General features: G+C 47.1%; 1 protein-coding gene across 1 annotated transcript; it reads right to left on the reverse strand.

The window, feature by feature from the left end:
* Positions 1-11,534: 11,534 nt before the first annotated feature.
* On the reverse strand, positions 11,535-17,163 carry KLHL35 (kelch like family member 35). Its single transcript, XM_035560476.1, has 6 exons — positions 16,274-17,163; positions 14,588-14,772; positions 13,905-14,023; positions 13,255-13,443; positions 12,528-12,716; positions 11,535-11,723 (listed from the first exon to the last, which is right to left on the reverse strand). Exons 1-6 carry the CDS (start codon positions 17,161-17,163, stop codon positions 11,535-11,537), a joined length of 1,761 nt encoding a protein of 586 aa, XP_035416369.1.

Consider the following 17,163-nt stretch of genomic DNA (forward strand, 5'->3'; position numbering starts at 1 on the left):
TTTCCACTGCATTCAAATAAAAGGCCCATAATCAGGATCATTCCTCCCTCTTAATCTTTTTCAGGGGCGCGGTGGAGATGGCCGCTTTATATCCATCTTTGCAGCAGCCACATCTCTCAGTCTCTGGCTATTTTAGGCCAAACCATCTCTCCAAGGCAAATTCAGCTCAGCCCAACAGGATTTTACAATAATTCACATTGCACACAACGTAAAGGCTGCCCCTGGGTTTTCACTAGGGGTTACATGGGCCTTTGGTAATCTCAGCCTTTATGACCCCAAGAACAGATGTTTTGGTTCAGGATAAACATTTTCCTAATCCAGGGTTTCAAGAGCAGTTGAGGATCCGAGCAGATATTGATGCTTTCAGTGTATAGTCCCCCAGTATTTTGTAGCTCATGGTTTCCTTGAGCTAGAAATGGTATTGGCATGTTAATTCTTCCTACTGTATTTATCTTCCACAAACTTTGTCTATTTGGTCTCCTGAGCACGTGCAAATTTTTGGCATCAAAAATTTCTTGTGGCAATGGGTTCCAACAGCTGACACCGTACAAGCAGCATCTTCAGCATGATCTCACCTGCCCACCTGATCATTAAACACCCTCTAGTTTGTGCATTATGAGAATGACCAAGTATTCCTTATTTCCTGCCTTTTAACCACTTGTGGCATCTGTTATATTCCTCTTTTCAGGGCTAAAATGTCTTTGCTTGTGTAGCAGTGCCTTTCCCAGCTCCCCCAGCCAGCCTGTGGTTTTGCATTGGAGTCATGCAAAGCCTGCTTTAATTCTTTTTGGCCAAGGCGTTGCAGACAATGTGAGGGATTGTAACCAGGCAAGTTCGTGTTTGCATGCCAGCAGCAGGCTGCAGGAGCTGAAAGAGTTGAGGCTGCAAAAGCCTTGGCACGGACTATGGGAGATGTACATTGAAATCCATGTTCTGCCACTGACTTGCTGGGCAACCCTGAGCAAACAGGGCAGAACAACAGCTCCTGTGATGGAGCCATTGATGGGTGATGGATGTGGTGCGGAGGGGTGAAAGCATCCTCAGGGGCTCACCACAGTCCCCATCATCCTCACTGGCCTTCACACGCATCTTCGCAGCACATAAGCTCTGTTGCATGGCTCCTGCTTGCACAGCACTGACTTAGCCCTTGCACTTTCACAGAAGCTGAAGATGCATCTATTAATGTGTATAAAGACAGCTTGTCCCTTCCCTTCCCTTCCCTGCCCTGCCCTGCCCTGCCCTGCCCTGCCCTCCCCTGCCCTCCTCTGCCCTGCCCTGCCCTGCCCTCCTCTGCCCTGCCCTGCCCTGCCCTGCCCTTTCTGTCCCTTCCCCTTCCCCTTCCCCTTTCCCTTCCCCTTCCCCTTCCCCTTCCTCTTCCCCTTCCCCTTCCCCTTCCCCTTCCCCTTCCCCTTCCCCTTCCCCTTCCCCTTCCCCTTCTCTTTTCCCTTCTCCTTTCCCTTCTTTCCCTTTCCCTGAATCATTATGAAAATAACATTGATTCAGAGCCATTCTGCAATTTTAGATGCAGGTTTTGATGACAGCACGTGCATCTTGTTCACAGGAGGGGCTGAAAGAGAGCCTGGCCATGAGGCTGCTGTAGTCAGTAAATCATTACCTCTCCCCAGTGTGTGCTGAATCAGGCCCTAAGAGGAAAAAGTGGTAAGGGTGAGTCGGTATGGAGAGCTTTGATACTGTCACTAACACCTCCTGTAATAACTCCTGGAATGTCTTAATTAAAAGAAAAGAGAGAGGGTGGTGTCTCTCAGAAGCACAAATCTTCTCCATTGGTTGTAGTCTCTTCTTGAGATGGGGGCTCTGGGAGTACACAGCTTGGGTGAAGGGGGAAAAAATTCTGCTTTTGAGAAAAAAGGGTTTGTTGTGCTTATTGCTATATTGTCTTAATAGGAGCTTGGTTCAACCTGGACTGCTTGGTTAGAATGCTCTTAGTGATTGGCTTCTTAAAAGCGAGGAAAGGGAGTGAAATAGACTAGTGAAGAGGTGGACTTTATCTCTGTTGATGTTTTTAACCAGATTTGAATGTGATTGCAGCCTGGTTTGCTTCAACACATGCCATAAACTTTAGATGAGACCCCGATCTCTGATTGCAAAGTGACGTTCTTCCAGGACCCAAGGGATGGCCCCAAAATGTATGGCCTCCCACTTCGTAGCATCTCTAATCCACGTAGCACTGATGTGCTAAAATTGGTCCCGCTGCTGAAGAGAACCAGTCACTAGGAGCAGGATGCATGGCCAAATGAAGTAATGCTAAGCATCAGATTTGGAATAATTAAATCAATATTTGACTTTTCTTTTTCCTCCTCCTTCTCTAAAAGGTTTCCAAAGCTTCACCCCAACAGAGCCCACTCCACCATGAGCACAGACCTCCCCAGCAAATGTTATTTCAGGATCTGACCTCTTCCAGTAAAATATTGCAAAATCAAATAGGGGAATCTCGGAAATCTGGTTGCCAACCTCAGCACCAGGAACTGTGAGCTGAAAAAAGAAATCAAAGACCTGCAAATCCTGAACAGCAGCTTGCAAGCCAAGCTCGCAAGGGCTGTTTCAAGACATTGGTGGAAGAGTTGCAGAAGGAAATGAAGAACATCAAAAACACATTGCAACAAAGGGAAGGGAGGCTCGGACTACTAAAGCGTACAAACAAAACCCTGAAGAACACCACTAAACATCTCACCTTGCAAATCAGTGATACAGCCAGCCTACTGGCTGCACATGAAGGCTATCAAGCTGTAAAAGAGATGCTAAGAGAGAGAAGTGAAGCTCAGAAAATCAAAAATTATGCTCAGTACCTCAAGGACAAATTGGAAAGTGTCCAGCAGCAATATGAGAAAGAGAAGCAACAGACCTCCCAGCTACAGGAGGCACTGGGAGAGCTCTCCAAGATATGGGAGAGTCAGAGAAATGGTGGAATGCAGCTGAAAGGGTAGCTGGAGTCAGCAGAGAAGTGGACATTTCTCTGGAGAAATGACCACACATGCTGGCTCCTCATGGGCTTACAGTGGCAGGACAGAGATGGGAACAAGATGATGGAAAGTTCCTTGGAGCCAACTGGGAAGAGATTATGGCAATGGTTCAAGGACCTCACAAATGTTTTATCCCCCATCATGCAACAGGCTGCCCAGAGAAGTGGTTGAGTCACCATCCCTAGAGGTCTTCAAGAAATGTGCAGATGTAGAACTTAGTGACATGGCCTAATGGTGGACTTCAGTACTAGGTTAAAGGTTGGACTAGATGATATTAGAGGTCTTTTCCAACCTGAATGATTCTATGGCTTGGGTTGCACAAATTTGACAAGGATTGTTCCACTGCTGACATATTTCTGCTCATTCTGAGTGACCACAACATCTGTGTGATTGTGGGGCTCCTAGCTCAGTATCTTACCTGGAAAAGGTAATGGTCTCTTGCCAAACTAGATTTGCTGTAGTCCCCTTATTGAGGGGCTAATCCTACTGAGCTTTGTAGTGTAAGCGTTCATCTTAGTTCTACATCATACATTTCCTATATTTATTTAAATTTAAAATACAAATAATTTTAATAAAGCAATCACAATAGACTGCCAAGTAGTTGTTCTTTCAGTTATTTGTTAATGGAACTGCTTGAAGAATTTTTGTAGACATCAGAGGGATGATTCTTCTATTTAAAACCATGTTTGATTTTAAATTCTTCTATTTAGAACCATTTCAAATCACGTTTGATTTTGTTTTTGCATGTCACCCACCTATTCCCACAGAAGGTTGTTGTTCAGTGCTTCTCCAGACCTCTTCCAGCACTGTGAAGAATTCAATTTGATCCAACTGCAGCTTTTTCTTCAGGAAGAAGCAAGTTCGACGTGCCAGATTTCAGCAGTGTGACTTCAGAGATGGCTAAAGGTGCATCAGGAGAAGGGATATTAAAATGCTGCACTGGGATTCAAGAATAAAAGTAGTCACCCACTTGCACCAGACCATGGCCAGACTCAGACGATTCTCCCCTGGCTTTAGGTAGTTAGCTGAGGAATCTAAAAGTATCAACCGACCTGATATTGACTCCTCTTATATTGAATGAGGAAAGAAGAGTGCCTCCAGAAGGTGGCACAGATGTCCTTATCAGGCAGAGAGTTTTACCACTAAGCAAGGTGGGGAGATTTTCAACCCCAGTCCTCCCTCCATGTCCCACCAGAGCCTCTGGACAAGTCCCTCAGGCCTTCACCCAAGTCCCTCACCCTGAGTCCCTCAGGCCTTCACCCAAACAGGAGAGAGACATGAGGGTGACATTGGTGGTAGGGCAATGGTTGGACCAGATGATCGTGAAGGTCTCTTCCAACCTTGACGATTCTATAATTCTATGATTCTAGGGCACCTGGTGGCTGTGCAGTGCTGGGTCTTCATGTCTCCTGTACCTCCAGTACTCAGCCACCACATTTCCCCACCTCACAAGAGTACTAAAAGCAGCAAAGGAATGGAGTATTTCAACAGCAGGAGCTACCTGTAGCGAGCCTGATGGACCTACTTAATTCCTGAAGCAACCCCAGCTTGGCTCTTACATACTTTTATCATTCTTTAATGGTCACCTTAATTTCATCCCACATCCTTTCCCTTCCTCATCAGCCTTTGCACCCAGCAGAGCCAACCAAGGAGCTTGCATGGGCAGAACAGGGGCCAGCAGCAGTCCGTGGGTCCTGCTGCCGATGGGGCTCGCTGCACACAGAGGCTCTCAGTCTCCCTTTCGGTGTCTCGGGGTTTCATTGAAAACAGGCTGCAGCCCCAAAGCGGCGAGCACAAAGGCGGCTGGCCCCAGCCCAGGCACGTTCTGAATCCCTTTTCTGCAGAGATTAATGGGAAATAACACCGGAGACCCAGCACAGATAGTCAACGGCCAGCACTTTGCCAAGCTCGGGCTGGATGGGGGCCCAGGTAACCTTCCCATGCAGAGCACTGGGGTACCCTGGGCAAGCTCCAGGGGACAAGTATCACCTCCCTCAGAGATTTACGTGCAGTAATTCCTGCCCATGGGTGTCCTTGGGGACAGCCCCAACTCTATTCAGCCCCTCTGTGGTGTTTTGGGGCATGATGCTCATGCCAAGGTCACTAAGATGCACATTCCCGTCTCTCTCTGCAAATGAGCGGTGGGACAATGTTTGCTCCAAGCCTGGAATTTGGCTGATGAAGGTTTCCTTCATGTCATCTGCTCTCGTCTGCGCTCCAGCTCTTGTGGATGCATTTTTGGGTGCCTTTCTTCCAGCAATACGTGTGCTTCAGGAATTAACTGATTGCTCTGCGACAAAGCACCAAGTCCTTTGCCCTCCTTTCAGGAGAAGCTGCCCTCTTTTCTGTTTCATTTATTCAGGTATAGCTTTAAGTTTTTAATCCTAGATTGCCATAATTGCTAAATCAGCATTTTTCATTCTTCTCATTAATCCAATACACACACCAGGGAGGAAATACTTTGAGACCACAAAACTTACAGAGGATCTAGGTGCTCAGTGCCTTTCTGAGCACTGTCTTTCACACTGTCTTTCACACAAATAAATATTCAATTCAGTTTGAAATGTTTAGAACTTTTAGGTCACCCGGTTTTGTCTGGTATTTGCTTGCCTAAGAATAGCTTTCTTTCCTCTGCTTTGCAGTGGTTCTCAGTCTACCTTCTGACATTGTATGGACCACAATAAATAAATAAATAAATAAATAAAATACAGGCTATAAAATGTCTGCTGCTGCTCAGTACTAAATGCAAGGGTGAGGAAATCCTCTGTCTGCATTCAGGCACAAGCTCCCAGGTAAGCCTTTACACCACACATGTGATGCAGAAGCAGATAGGAACCAATACAGCAAGGCCACAGCTGGACAAGCCCTGCTGTGCCTACGTGCAAAACCCAGCGCTGGCACCCATAAACAGCTGTGGTGTGGGTTATGAGTCCTAAAAGTAGGATTCAATTCTTGCCACTGCAATCTGATAAACATCTTGTTCCACAAGAATTGGGACTCAAAGCCAGGCACTGTGTCTGAACGACCCTGCTGATCCTACTATTATTCACATTTAATAGGAAGCAAATCTAGTTACATCAATAATCTTGCGATAAATGGGATACAGTTCCCCTCCTCCCCTTCTGTCTTGTAGGAATATTTAAAGCCACTGAAAACTGCTATTATCTCTGCCCACCATTCCCAGCTGCCTATTGTGGCCCTTAATCTGAGTTAATCAGCACTAGCTCATCCTTTCAGATGGGGCTTGCACCCCTGAGCGCTGCTCTCCTGCCCGCAGTGCTATCACCTCATGCCAGCTGGGCAGCGAAATGCAAAGGCAGCTTCAGCAGCTCCAGGGGCTGGACCGTGGTGATGTCCTGCCACGTTTGTGCTGGGGAGGTGTTTTTTCAGCCCTGTGCATTCACAACAACAATTAGCATATGTGCAAATAAACTAGATTAATTAGGGAGAGCACATGCATCGAGCCTGAAGGAGATAAGGAGGAATGGGAGTGAGCAAAACAGTCTGGGCCACAGGGATGTCACAGGGTGAGGGATACACCTCTGAAAGCCCGGCCTGTGCAAGACAAGCCAAGACTAGGGAAGGAAAGTTTGGGCTAGAGAGATGTGAAAGGGCAGCATGGGGAGAGAGAGGAGGACTTCATGGGACAGCAAGCTCAAACCTTCTTTGAGACAAGTGCCATACTTACTCCTTCTTTTAACACAGTTCCTGAGAGCATGATAATTCGGGTAGAACAAAAATATCTCTTTAAAAAAAAAAAAATCCAGTCTTCACTTACTGAACTCTTGGGGTCAGAGGGAAGCCTTTGCAACCTGAAGAGTAGGTAGCCATGTCATCAAAGTCTCACTTAAGTGCACTAATTATGAAAGGCAGCTCCAATGGGTTACTCATCCTGCTCCAAGAGGGACACCTGATGTAGGGCAGCTTGTCCCACTCTTTAGAGGGCCCCTCTTTCAAAAAGGAATTTGAAGGAGGCTCCAGTTTCACTCTTTGAGGACACCTGATTTTCTAGACGGTGAAAGCCAACTGTTCAGCTATATAAACTCTTTTTAGGCTTATTGGGTTTGATTTTCCCACAGTTGGGTTTTGTCCTCTGGGGAACTGAAGGACCCAGCAGTTTCTGGGAAGGTTCCTATGTGACACCCAGGACATCAAGACTTCATATCTGTTGCTCCTTTCTGCTAAATATCACACACTAAGCCCTCTGTGACCCTCATCCCACTCCTGAATAATGTTGATGGCTCTTCAGTCCTTTCTCCATTGCTGTGACCCAGCACAGCCCTCCATGTCATCCTTCTGCTCACACATCGCAGTACCCTGTCTCTGCTCTCAGCATCACACTGGAAATTATTTCAGCTGCTTGTCCACCCTGGTCACCAAATCCCTCTCTGAAGGCTGCTCCACAAGATCCTTCTCTAGGTCTGGGTGGTATTTCTGTCTTGCCCAGTTGCGTCATGTCTCGCTTGCCTTAATGAAGAATGTAATTTTGGGCTACGTAACCAAGGCTACCAAGCAATCCAGCCTCTGTCTTCCAGGTTATTTATTATTCTTCTGTCCATGTGTGTCACAGACAAATGTTATCAAGCCCTGCAGATCTTGCTGTCTATATCCTCCATGTGATTTGTTGACAAAAGCTTTTTCTTCCCTCTGGATCCCCTCCAAAATACAAACATACCCAAAATAACGCAACTGCTGAGACAAGCAGCAGGAAAATCGAAAGGATGGGATGAGGTTCCAAGAACTACTTACAAGTGATTGAGAGTTGCTGGTTTGGAGTGCAAAAAGTCTTTCTTCATTATCTAAAATCTTAATTACAGAAAGCTTAAAATACTGCATATGCTCTGCAGATGATCATCTTCTACTTCTTTCCTTTAGAAAGCTCCAACAGTCAGTCTGTGTCTTATTGTAAACACAAGCAAGGCAGTGATTTACACGTGGGTTGGAAAAAGTCTCTGAAGCTGGAGCAGACTGTAGTGGCAGCCAGCTTCATATTTCATGCTCTTCTGCCACACCAAGGAAGAACAAAAATTGGGCAAGCCAGCTCATTTTCCAAATTCTCTGAGAATACGCTTTCTGTCATGCCAAAACATCAGAGCTTCCTCCTCCTTCAGCTGATTTTGAATGATCCTGGCACCTTCTCTACAATGCCTTGGCTATGACCCCACCTATTTAGACATTATCCCCTGCAGACCAATATATTGCAATACCTTGAAATTCCTCCTTACATAGTGAGAATCTAAGTATCCCAGGCAGAGGCTGGGACACCTCAAGGATAGTGCTCCCAAAGCAAATCTGATGCTCCACCAACAATATATTTTTGGAAAAACATGATGAAATATGCACAAATGAAATTCCTGTGGCAAAAGCATTTTGGAGTCAAGGAAAACATTTATTTCTAAGAATAACAAGTTAAATTCCTCCCCCACCCCTCCCCTGCATGCCCACAGCCCTTACAAAATACAAACATGTTTCAGTGGTACAATGAATATCAGGACCAAGAACATGGTGAATGTTTTAGAACCTATGTCACAAATTCCACCGCCGTGTTACACCTATTGCAACATATCACACACGTCAAAAGCACATGGGAAAGGTGACCAGAACATCTACTCTCTGGAGTTGCTTATTTCTACAGGATCAAGGTGTGAAGAATAGCAAAAGACTCCAAGAGGAATTAGAAAAATCAGGAAAGATGGTGGAAAGAGAAGCTTTGAGGAGAGCAACAGTTCCGTGGTGCAGCAATGTTGGAGTTTTCCTCACTCATCTTTATTTGCCATTGGAATGAAACCACAAATTTCTGAACATTGCCCCTCCACTCCCACCCCCCCCCCAAAAAAAAAAAAAAATTAATAATAATAATCCAGCACGCCGAATCCTTTTTAGAGCAGCTCTCTTGCCAGATGGTTAAAGAAAAAACCCCATCCTAAGACAAGGAAAATCCAGGTCCATAAGTTTAAGACCCAATATTAGGTCCCCCAAAACAGGGCTACAAAACACAAGAGTCAACACACCTCAGCAAGGCTCCCTCAGGGGTGTTTCAGCCAGGTGTAAAAGTAGGGATGTTTACCCAAAAAGCTGCAACTGGAAAACTCATTTTCCTATCAAGGCTATCACTATGTCCAAATACATTACTACGCTCCTTCCAAGAATGAGCACAAAGATATGCCAGCAGCCAACCTATGGCTGTGTTTACAACCCTATAAAATAAATACATTGAAGCATATATTTGTCACTGGGATCAACCCTTCTATAAGGCTGATTCCTTGCACTGCTCAGCCTCCTCAGCCTTTGCTCAATGTGTGCCCTTGCAAGTTCAGGGTGCAATCCTCTTCTTGAAACACCAGCAGTGGTTTCCAAAGTGCAACTCAAGATGTGGCCAGTCTGTGGAGAACTACAAATGTCCTTGGCCAGATGAGTGATAGGGTGAGGTGAAGACACAGGGTCCCAATCCATACACTTTGAAGGGTCCCTGTACCAAAGCAGTGAACTGCTTAAGGCACAGGGAGCAGTGACAGAGACAGAATTGCTGTGGGGAGATGGTCCTGAGGAAATCAGGCTATAGTAAGATAAAGGTCTCTCTGGCCCTGAAGTCTATCACCCCATGGGTTGATATGCTTGTGCTTTCTTCTGTGCTAATTTAACTAAATCAATGAAAGGTGCCTGTTTTTAGTGAAATAACCACTCCCACTAAAGGCCCATCTGTGATTACAATTTGATTGCAAATAAAATTGCCTTTTACCAGCATGTTTTTCCTTTTCTCTCCTCAGAGGAATAATCTATAACAGCATTGAATCGCCTTTATGTTGCTTGAAGGACATATCCTGTTGTTCATGATCTGATAAAACATCTAACCTATGTGCACAGGCCTTGAGGAGAATTTGAGGCTTAGAACAGATAAATAGTGTACCTTGATGAACAAAATGGCCACCATAGCCCTGAGACTTTTCAGAGGTGACTATGAGGAGTGTAAGGTACGTTTTGTGCAATGAAACACCCTGCTCTTCATGTGGACAATGGAAAAACACACATTTCCTAATGAAAAGAGATTAGCATGCTCAGGTTCCAGCCAATTTGGGTTCTTCAGCAGGAACTTTTTTGCCATGTTTTATAGGTGATCCTCGTATCATCACGAAGAAGTGGTGAACTTCTCGGAACTCACAGAAGACAGAGGTACTAAAGAGCACCAGAAAAAATCCAGCCATAAAGGGGAACGAGGCAATAACAGGAGGTTTAAGATCATTAGAAGGCCCTGAAAAGAGGAGTATCTGGGCCAATAGCCATAGTAGTCACCACTGCTTCAGGAAGAAGCCATCACTGGGGTGAGGAAAGAAAGGTGCAGAGAGAACAGCAGCCAGCCAGCAGCCTGCTGTAGAGGGGTGCACCCTACAACATACAAGTCATGGGAGTTTTTAAGAGATCCCACTCTACATTTGGCAGCACCTACGTCCCTATTGGAACAACATGGACACCTACATGGACCCATCAGAAATTACGAGGTCCAGTCATGGACTAAAGACACCAAAAGTTACGGCTATTCTAACAAATTTAATGTGCTCAGGATCATTTCTAGGCATGAGGCCAACTGGCCTGGTGCTGCACAGTCTGTGCTGTTGAACGCTTGCACCCCCAAGCAGGCTGCACATTTAGGCTCTCAGGGGCCCTGGGTCCAACCTGTTAAATATTGAGTTTATTTTCCTAGTTACCAGCACATTTCAGAGCCAAAAGGAGACAGACACAATTCTGCGGCTACAGTGCTTCAGGACTTCTTGCCTAATTCCTACACATTGGCCTACCTCTGCTCTCTGAAGAAGAAACTCTTGGCTACACAATTCACTGGACAGTCCAACTATGCAACATGTATGAAGACGTACAGCACTCTGTGCTTTCAGGGGATGGACCCTCATACACCATGTGCAGGTTGGAGTCAGAGCTCACCCTATTTAACCAGGCTTTTAGGGATTTACCAGAGAGATTTTCTTGGGGTATCAGCTATGAGGTCTCAGCTCTCTGCTCTAGTAGGACTGTTCATGGATGTCATTTAGGCCAGCACTGTGGTTTGACACAGGGCTCTAGAGAGCTAAATGCACAAATATCTGATAGCTTTAGCTAAAAAAATGGATCCTGTAACTATAATTGTGACTGCAACAGCCTCAGGCATCAGAGAGCAGCAACAATACATGTCCTTGCAGGACAGCGAGCCTCTGTTGGCAACATTACAGAAAACCATAATCTACATCCAGGGAAACCTAAAAAAAAGTCAAATCCAGTAGCTCCAGGGGCTGTAACGATACTTGAATCCTCCTGTGCAAGGTCTGCAATGCAGCTTTCACACAGCCCAGCACCCTTTCATCCTCTCACCTAGATCAGCATCAAAATCACTGGCATCACCAGGCCTGGAAAAACAAAACAGTGCTCAGGGCTCTGCCGGAGCACATCTTCAGCAGCTTGTATTGCCCTTCCCCGCAGAGAGCTGATCTGTGTGTCCACACACTGGTGGCCACTGTCTCAAGGGGAGGCTCTGGGTGGGAGAAGGATGCTGCCAAAGCCCCGTGGTCATCTGTTCATGCGCTGCAGGATGGTCACGCAGCCGTGATAACTGGTGCAGCGCTGCAGCGGTGGCTGCTGCTCCACACTGCCCGTTGCAGGGTCAAAAGTGAATGCTTTGTCCGTGCCTTCCCCGTTCTCGTCTCGGCCACCCAGGATGTAAATCTTCCCTCCGCACACCGTCAGGCCACAGCTCTCCTGGAAAGCAGAAGGAAAGCCCAAGAGCTGAGGAACAGCCCTCCAGCTTTGTGCATCATTGCAATGGGCTCAGCTGTCACCTGCTCTGGAGAAGGGATGGAAAGTCAGTAGGGTAAGTGGGGTCTGGCTCCTGGGGTGCTGCAGTCTTAAGGTTTCAAGCATTTGAAAATACCTCGAGCTGGTGATGGGAGCTTTGCTGTTCCTGGCAGCTCCCCAGACTCGCAAGGATGCTGAAAGCCCAGAGAGTCGCCCACCACCTCCATGCCAGAGCTGCTTGTACAGGCACATCAATGGTGGCATTTTAACTCATATTGGGGTGGGCTGTCCCCCATCATTCCTCCCCACTCACTGTGCCATGGCTCACATTGCAGCCTGGCCTTGGAGCACAAAAACACTAAATCAAGTGTGATGACGTTAAACCAAGATGCACACCCACAGCTGGTGCATGTTCAGTCCACACACCAGGTTAGAGCCAGCATAACCCCTCGCCTTGCAACATGCAGCATGGAGAAAAGGTCCTCAACACCCACCTTTTCATCCCACAAATCCTCTCCAAGGGCCTTAACAGCTAGTATGGACCCAGCCTCAGCAAGAAAATTTGGGATTTCTCTGGGAAACACATCTTCCAAGCAGTCATTGATGGTAAGTACATAATTTGACTTGAAATATAGAGGTCAGTATGTTCTCATGCTCAATTCCAACCCCCCACTGTATTTTACCTTCAGTCTCAGCAAAGCACAGATGGGTACGTTTGTTCTAGAGAGAAGGAAGGCTCAGGGCTTCTTTCCTAAATCTTTTCCTTACCAGAGGCCCAGGGAGTGTTGCCACTTCTTGCCAGCTGTCTTCCCTTGGATCATAGCTGAAGATTTTACTGAGGAGTCCACCTACGACATAAATGATGTTGTCCAAGCAGACAGCACTGATGCACCTCTGGTAAAAAGGAGTGGGAGACAAAAGCGTCCACTTGTTCTCCTCTGGATCATAGCACTGGACCTGGGAGGAAAAACGCAGCTATGGGAACATGAATTAACCTCATCTCCCTGCTTGGATGAAGTTGATATCCACTAGAAATAAAAGAAAATATACCCAGAAACACAGACAGGAGCTTCAACACCCAGAGACGAGCGCAATGACCAAAGCGATGAGGGTTCTAGCATTCCTTTTTCAACTGGCTGGGACCTCAGGCAGTGTCTCTGTGGGCCTGTGTGTTCAACTCTCCCAGACAAATTACAAGCCCCCAGGGTGGCTGGTCCTGACCCAGATGTGATTAAACATTCAGGGATTGAGCTGAGTGCCATTAAAACTCTCAGCACAACTCAGGTGCCAACATTCCCTCATGAACCATGTTTTTTAGGTCTCTGGCCATCCTTGATGCTCTTTGCAGGCTTTTCTTTCAACCCTCTCTCTCAAAGCACAATGCCTGAAACCAGACCGAAGCTGAGCTGAAACCTCCCATGCCTGAACTTGCCAAGGGCTTATTTTGCACCTCACAGCCGTGTTTCTACTTCACAGTCATCCTCACCAGCGATACCTTGTCAGTGTTAGCAGTGTCATCCACAGCGCCGCCCAGCACGTAGAGCTTGTTCAGGCAGGAGACCACAGCCGCTGAGCTCACGGCCTGAGGCAGCGGGGCCAAGGTTGACCAGCTGTTGGAGAAGGTGTCATAGCACTCCACGCTGGAGAGGCGGTAAAAACCATCAAAGCCTCCCACAGCGTAGATCTGCCACAAAAAGAGCAAAGCAAGCTGATTAGAAACTCCTGGAGTCACCTAATGGGCTGCACTGTCATGGTGTGCATGAGGCGAGGCTAACGCTAGGCCAGAAGGGCAGAGGCCAGGCCCTGGTAAAACCTTCTCCTTGAATCCAGTGTCAGCACACAGGCTGACCAGTTTGAAACAACCCACCCTGCATGGTTTTCACCCAAATACTGAACACAGCCATCTGCAGAAGTCTTCCACCATCCTGTGGTAGAACTTACTGCTATGGCTTCATTGCTGGCTACCTCAGGTGGCAACACAGCCAAAGACTAATGACACCTTAGTTATGTCCTAGGCTTCTCCCATCAAAATCATCTCCAAATGAGCCAGAAAACAACCAAACACTGACAGTTTCTCATTGTACTTGACATTGGGAGAAGCAGGGGACTGTGCTCTGTAAGGGTTGTTCCCAAATTCAGGCCTACCTTGCCCTGAAGTGTTGCCATTTTGTGCCTCCATCGGCCTTTCTGCAGACAAGCGACCTTGATCCAGACATTCAGCTGGGAGCTCAGCACCCAAACATCATTGCTGCTGATGTGTCCCCCTGAAAAAAAGGGGTGGAGAGCTGGTGCAATCCCAAAGACAATCCCATCACCTCGGTACACCACCATACCGTATAGTTCCTCTGTGCAATGGAACAATCTAGGCCAGAATATGGCTGTTGGGTCATACTCATGTAAACTCAGCTTCCCAAGGAAGATACCCTATGAACTTTAAGGAACTTATTACATTACTCCATCCCTTCTACAGAACTCTTCTGATAGGCATTTTATTTTAAATGAAGGCCAGGCAGAAGACCCTGATGTTATAGGAAATTCTGACAGTACACATCAAAACCAGCTTATTCCACAGCTGGACTCTTCGGACAGATGCCCCAGTAAGCAGGAAGAAAAGCTTTTTAATAGTGCCATCCTCCCCTAGAGCTGAAATCGGCTCCTTGGGACACCAAAATGCAAACCACCTAAGAGTAAACCTCACTCAGAAGAAATTACTTTGCTCTGGAGTCGTGAATGAGTCCCACCAAACAGACATGGGGAGTATCTGCCCAAGCAGAGGTCCCACTGCTTATTGCAAGCAGGAAGGGAGCAGCCATCCCAGGGCATCTCACCTGATATGTACACGTCGTTCTTCAGTGTGCAGGCAGCAAATTCTGACTTGGTGTAACCGGGCACACTGGAGAGGGCCGTCCACTGCCTGTTCTTTGGGTGATAGAGGTCTGTGAAGGGCAGCTTCAGAAGGCCTTTCTTGTCGCAGCCCCCAATGATGATGATGACTTCTGCCAGTTCCATGAACCTAGTACACGAAAGACATGGTTAAGTCTCCTATCCCATTTAGGATATTGGCAGACTCCTTTCCTTCATCAGCCACTGATTTTTCTAGGCAAATTCTCCCCCCCCCCCACCCCCCCAACCCCCGCACCTTCCCTCTTACAGGCATGCTCAAATTAAAGGCATCTCTCAGCTTGGGTGGAAAAGGGTCCAAATCGTGGCATTACCCCCTCACCCTCTCCCTTCATTACATCCAAGCCTAATCCTCAACACATGGCCATAGGCGTGCAAAGCCGTTCCTGGCAGCCAGCCCGCCACACTCTCTCTGCCTGGAGAGAGAAGTGTTTCCAGGAAATCTCACTCTCTCCAGCCCCAATATCAGCGAGCAGACACAAGAGACAGCAGGGGAAGGAAAATTCTGCCAGCTGGTAGGTGACAAGAGACGGACAGCTCTGCAGGAGGGGAGGGAGAGGAAGGAGGAGGGTGGAAGGGGATTTGAAGGACTTGGTCCAATCCCCAGCCCTGCCATGGTTTGTACAGCCTGAGACAACTCACTTAAGGCCAAAGCTGTAAAAGGAGGAGAATTAAAATGTGGATGCTGGGGGTGGGATTTATTCCCAGTGAATTTTAGTGATCTGCATCCTTGAGGAGGTCAGCACAGACTCTCTTATTGAGCAGTTCTTTCGTTAACAACCTGTTGCGTCATTCAGCACAAAGAGGCAGCTTCAAGCCTCACACCAAAGTGAAAGGGTTCAAACCAGCTCTTCACCTGACAGAAACCCTAAATGCCAGGCTGGGACTTCTGAGAGGCACTGGTGCAAATTCCAGTCTTCTGCCCAGGCTGCTCCACTGAGCAGCAGAAAAACAGCTGGACTCCTGGGGCCAAAGGGCAGGAGAGCACAAGAACTTTCTCCTGTGGTCATGGGTCTCTTCTAGAGAAGAGTGGAGAGCCTTGCAAACCACCTGGTTTGATACAGCAACCCACCCCAGAGCAGACGTCTCCATGGGTGCTCTTACCAACCACATGCAGAGGGACCTCCATGACCATGAAGAAGCAGCAGAGGCTTCAAAAATATCTGGCCAAATCTAGCAAATCCAAATGCCAAAGTGACAGAAAGGTGCAGATTTCCACACATACTCATACCCAGGAATTGTTTTTTTTTTTTTCATCCTCCACTTTACACTATCAGCTGCCTAGGTCAGGAGTTCTTTACCTTCTTGTTGATCAATAAATCAACAGTGCAAAAGACAGAATCTGAGTACATAGGTAGACACCTGGACAGTATATGTTTTTTTTTATTGTTTTGGTTTGGTTTTGTATTTTTCCAATGGACATTAACTCCTGACCCAGCAGCAATGGCTTTGAGCTAGGAGTCATGCTGATGCCCAAGAAGCTAGAAGTAATTGGAAGGAAAAAATAAAAATAATAGAAAATAAATTAAAAAATCAGAGAATCCCACCCCATCAGCTTTAAGATCCATTAACTTAGGCCATGTAGATCTAGGAAACACAACTCTGGGTTTTACCTTCTGGGCCTTGATCTCAAGGAGCTGACCTCGTTCCCAAGGATGTAGTACTTGCGGGCTTCGTGCAGTAGAGGAATGCACTCCTTTGAGTCCTGGATGAGTCCGTCCATCTCCACCTTCTCCAGGAAATAGGTGGGGTCAAGCAGTGGCAGTCGCACATGCTCTAGGAGGTCCTTCAAGGCCCCCTTCCTGGCAGGGACGTCATGCCGTACCCAGCGCATGACTGCTTCAAAGACCACTTCCTCCTTGGGGACCACCAGCTGCTCATCAGACAAGTACTCAACCAGCTCCTTCACACCCATCTCTAGGAACTCTTCATGACACGACACCTCCACAAAACACTCCAGCATGAACCTCTTGCTCTTTTCGGTCAGTGAAGCGATAGAGAATGAGTCGGCAAACTTCATGATGCCCAAACAATTGCACGGGTGGAGCTGGCCTTCAAGGAAGGTGATACAAGCATCTCTGAGCTTGGAGATCTGCAGCAAGTCAGACAGTTCCAAGATGCCCTCAACGTTGTCTTCCTGAATGACGATGTTCCCCCCATACATGTAGTCAAGAAGGAGAGACATGGTGGAGGCAGAAATCTTCTGGATGTTAATGATATTCTGGTGGCCTTCCTTGAGATTGCCACCAAACATAGCCCGAAAATACGTGCTGTTGGCTGACAATGTAGCACGGTGACAGGGGAATTCTTGTCCATCGATTAATAGCACCACATCTGTGAAGATGCCACTCTGCCGGTAGGAATTTAGCGTCTGGAGGATTTGTTCAGCGTGGCAGGACCCACTGCAGAGCTTCATGTGCAGCTTTTCTTTGCTCGGGTCACGCGTTGCATTCTCCAGGCTGCTCGTCCTGTAACTTGACTCTTCCTTCATTATTCGATGCAT

Source organism: Cygnus atratus, chromosome 1 (genome assembly GCF_013377495.2).
Source record: "Cygnus atratus isolate AKBS03 ecotype Queensland, Australia chromosome 1, CAtr_DNAZoo_HiC_assembly, whole genome shotgun sequence".
NCBI lineage: Eukaryota > Metazoa > Chordata > Aves > Anseriformes > Anatidae > Cygnus > Cygnus atratus.

What these genes read in the sequence shown, in the direction of transcription:
- KLHL35 (XM_035560476.1), bottom strand. Translation starts at nt 17,163, where the DNA reads ATGCATCGAATAATGAAGGAAGAGTCAAGTTACAGGACGAGCAGCCTG. An exon ending in GAACGACGTGTACATATCAG is followed by an intron (nt 14,024 to 14,587) that starts GTGAGATGCCCT and finishes CCTTTTTTTCAG; the next exon opens with GGGGACACATCAGCAGCAAT. An exon ending in ACACTGCTAACACTGACAAG is followed by an intron (nt 12,717 to 13,254) that starts GTATCGCTGGTG and finishes TTTTCCTCCCAG; the next exon opens with GTCCAGTGCTATGATCCAGA.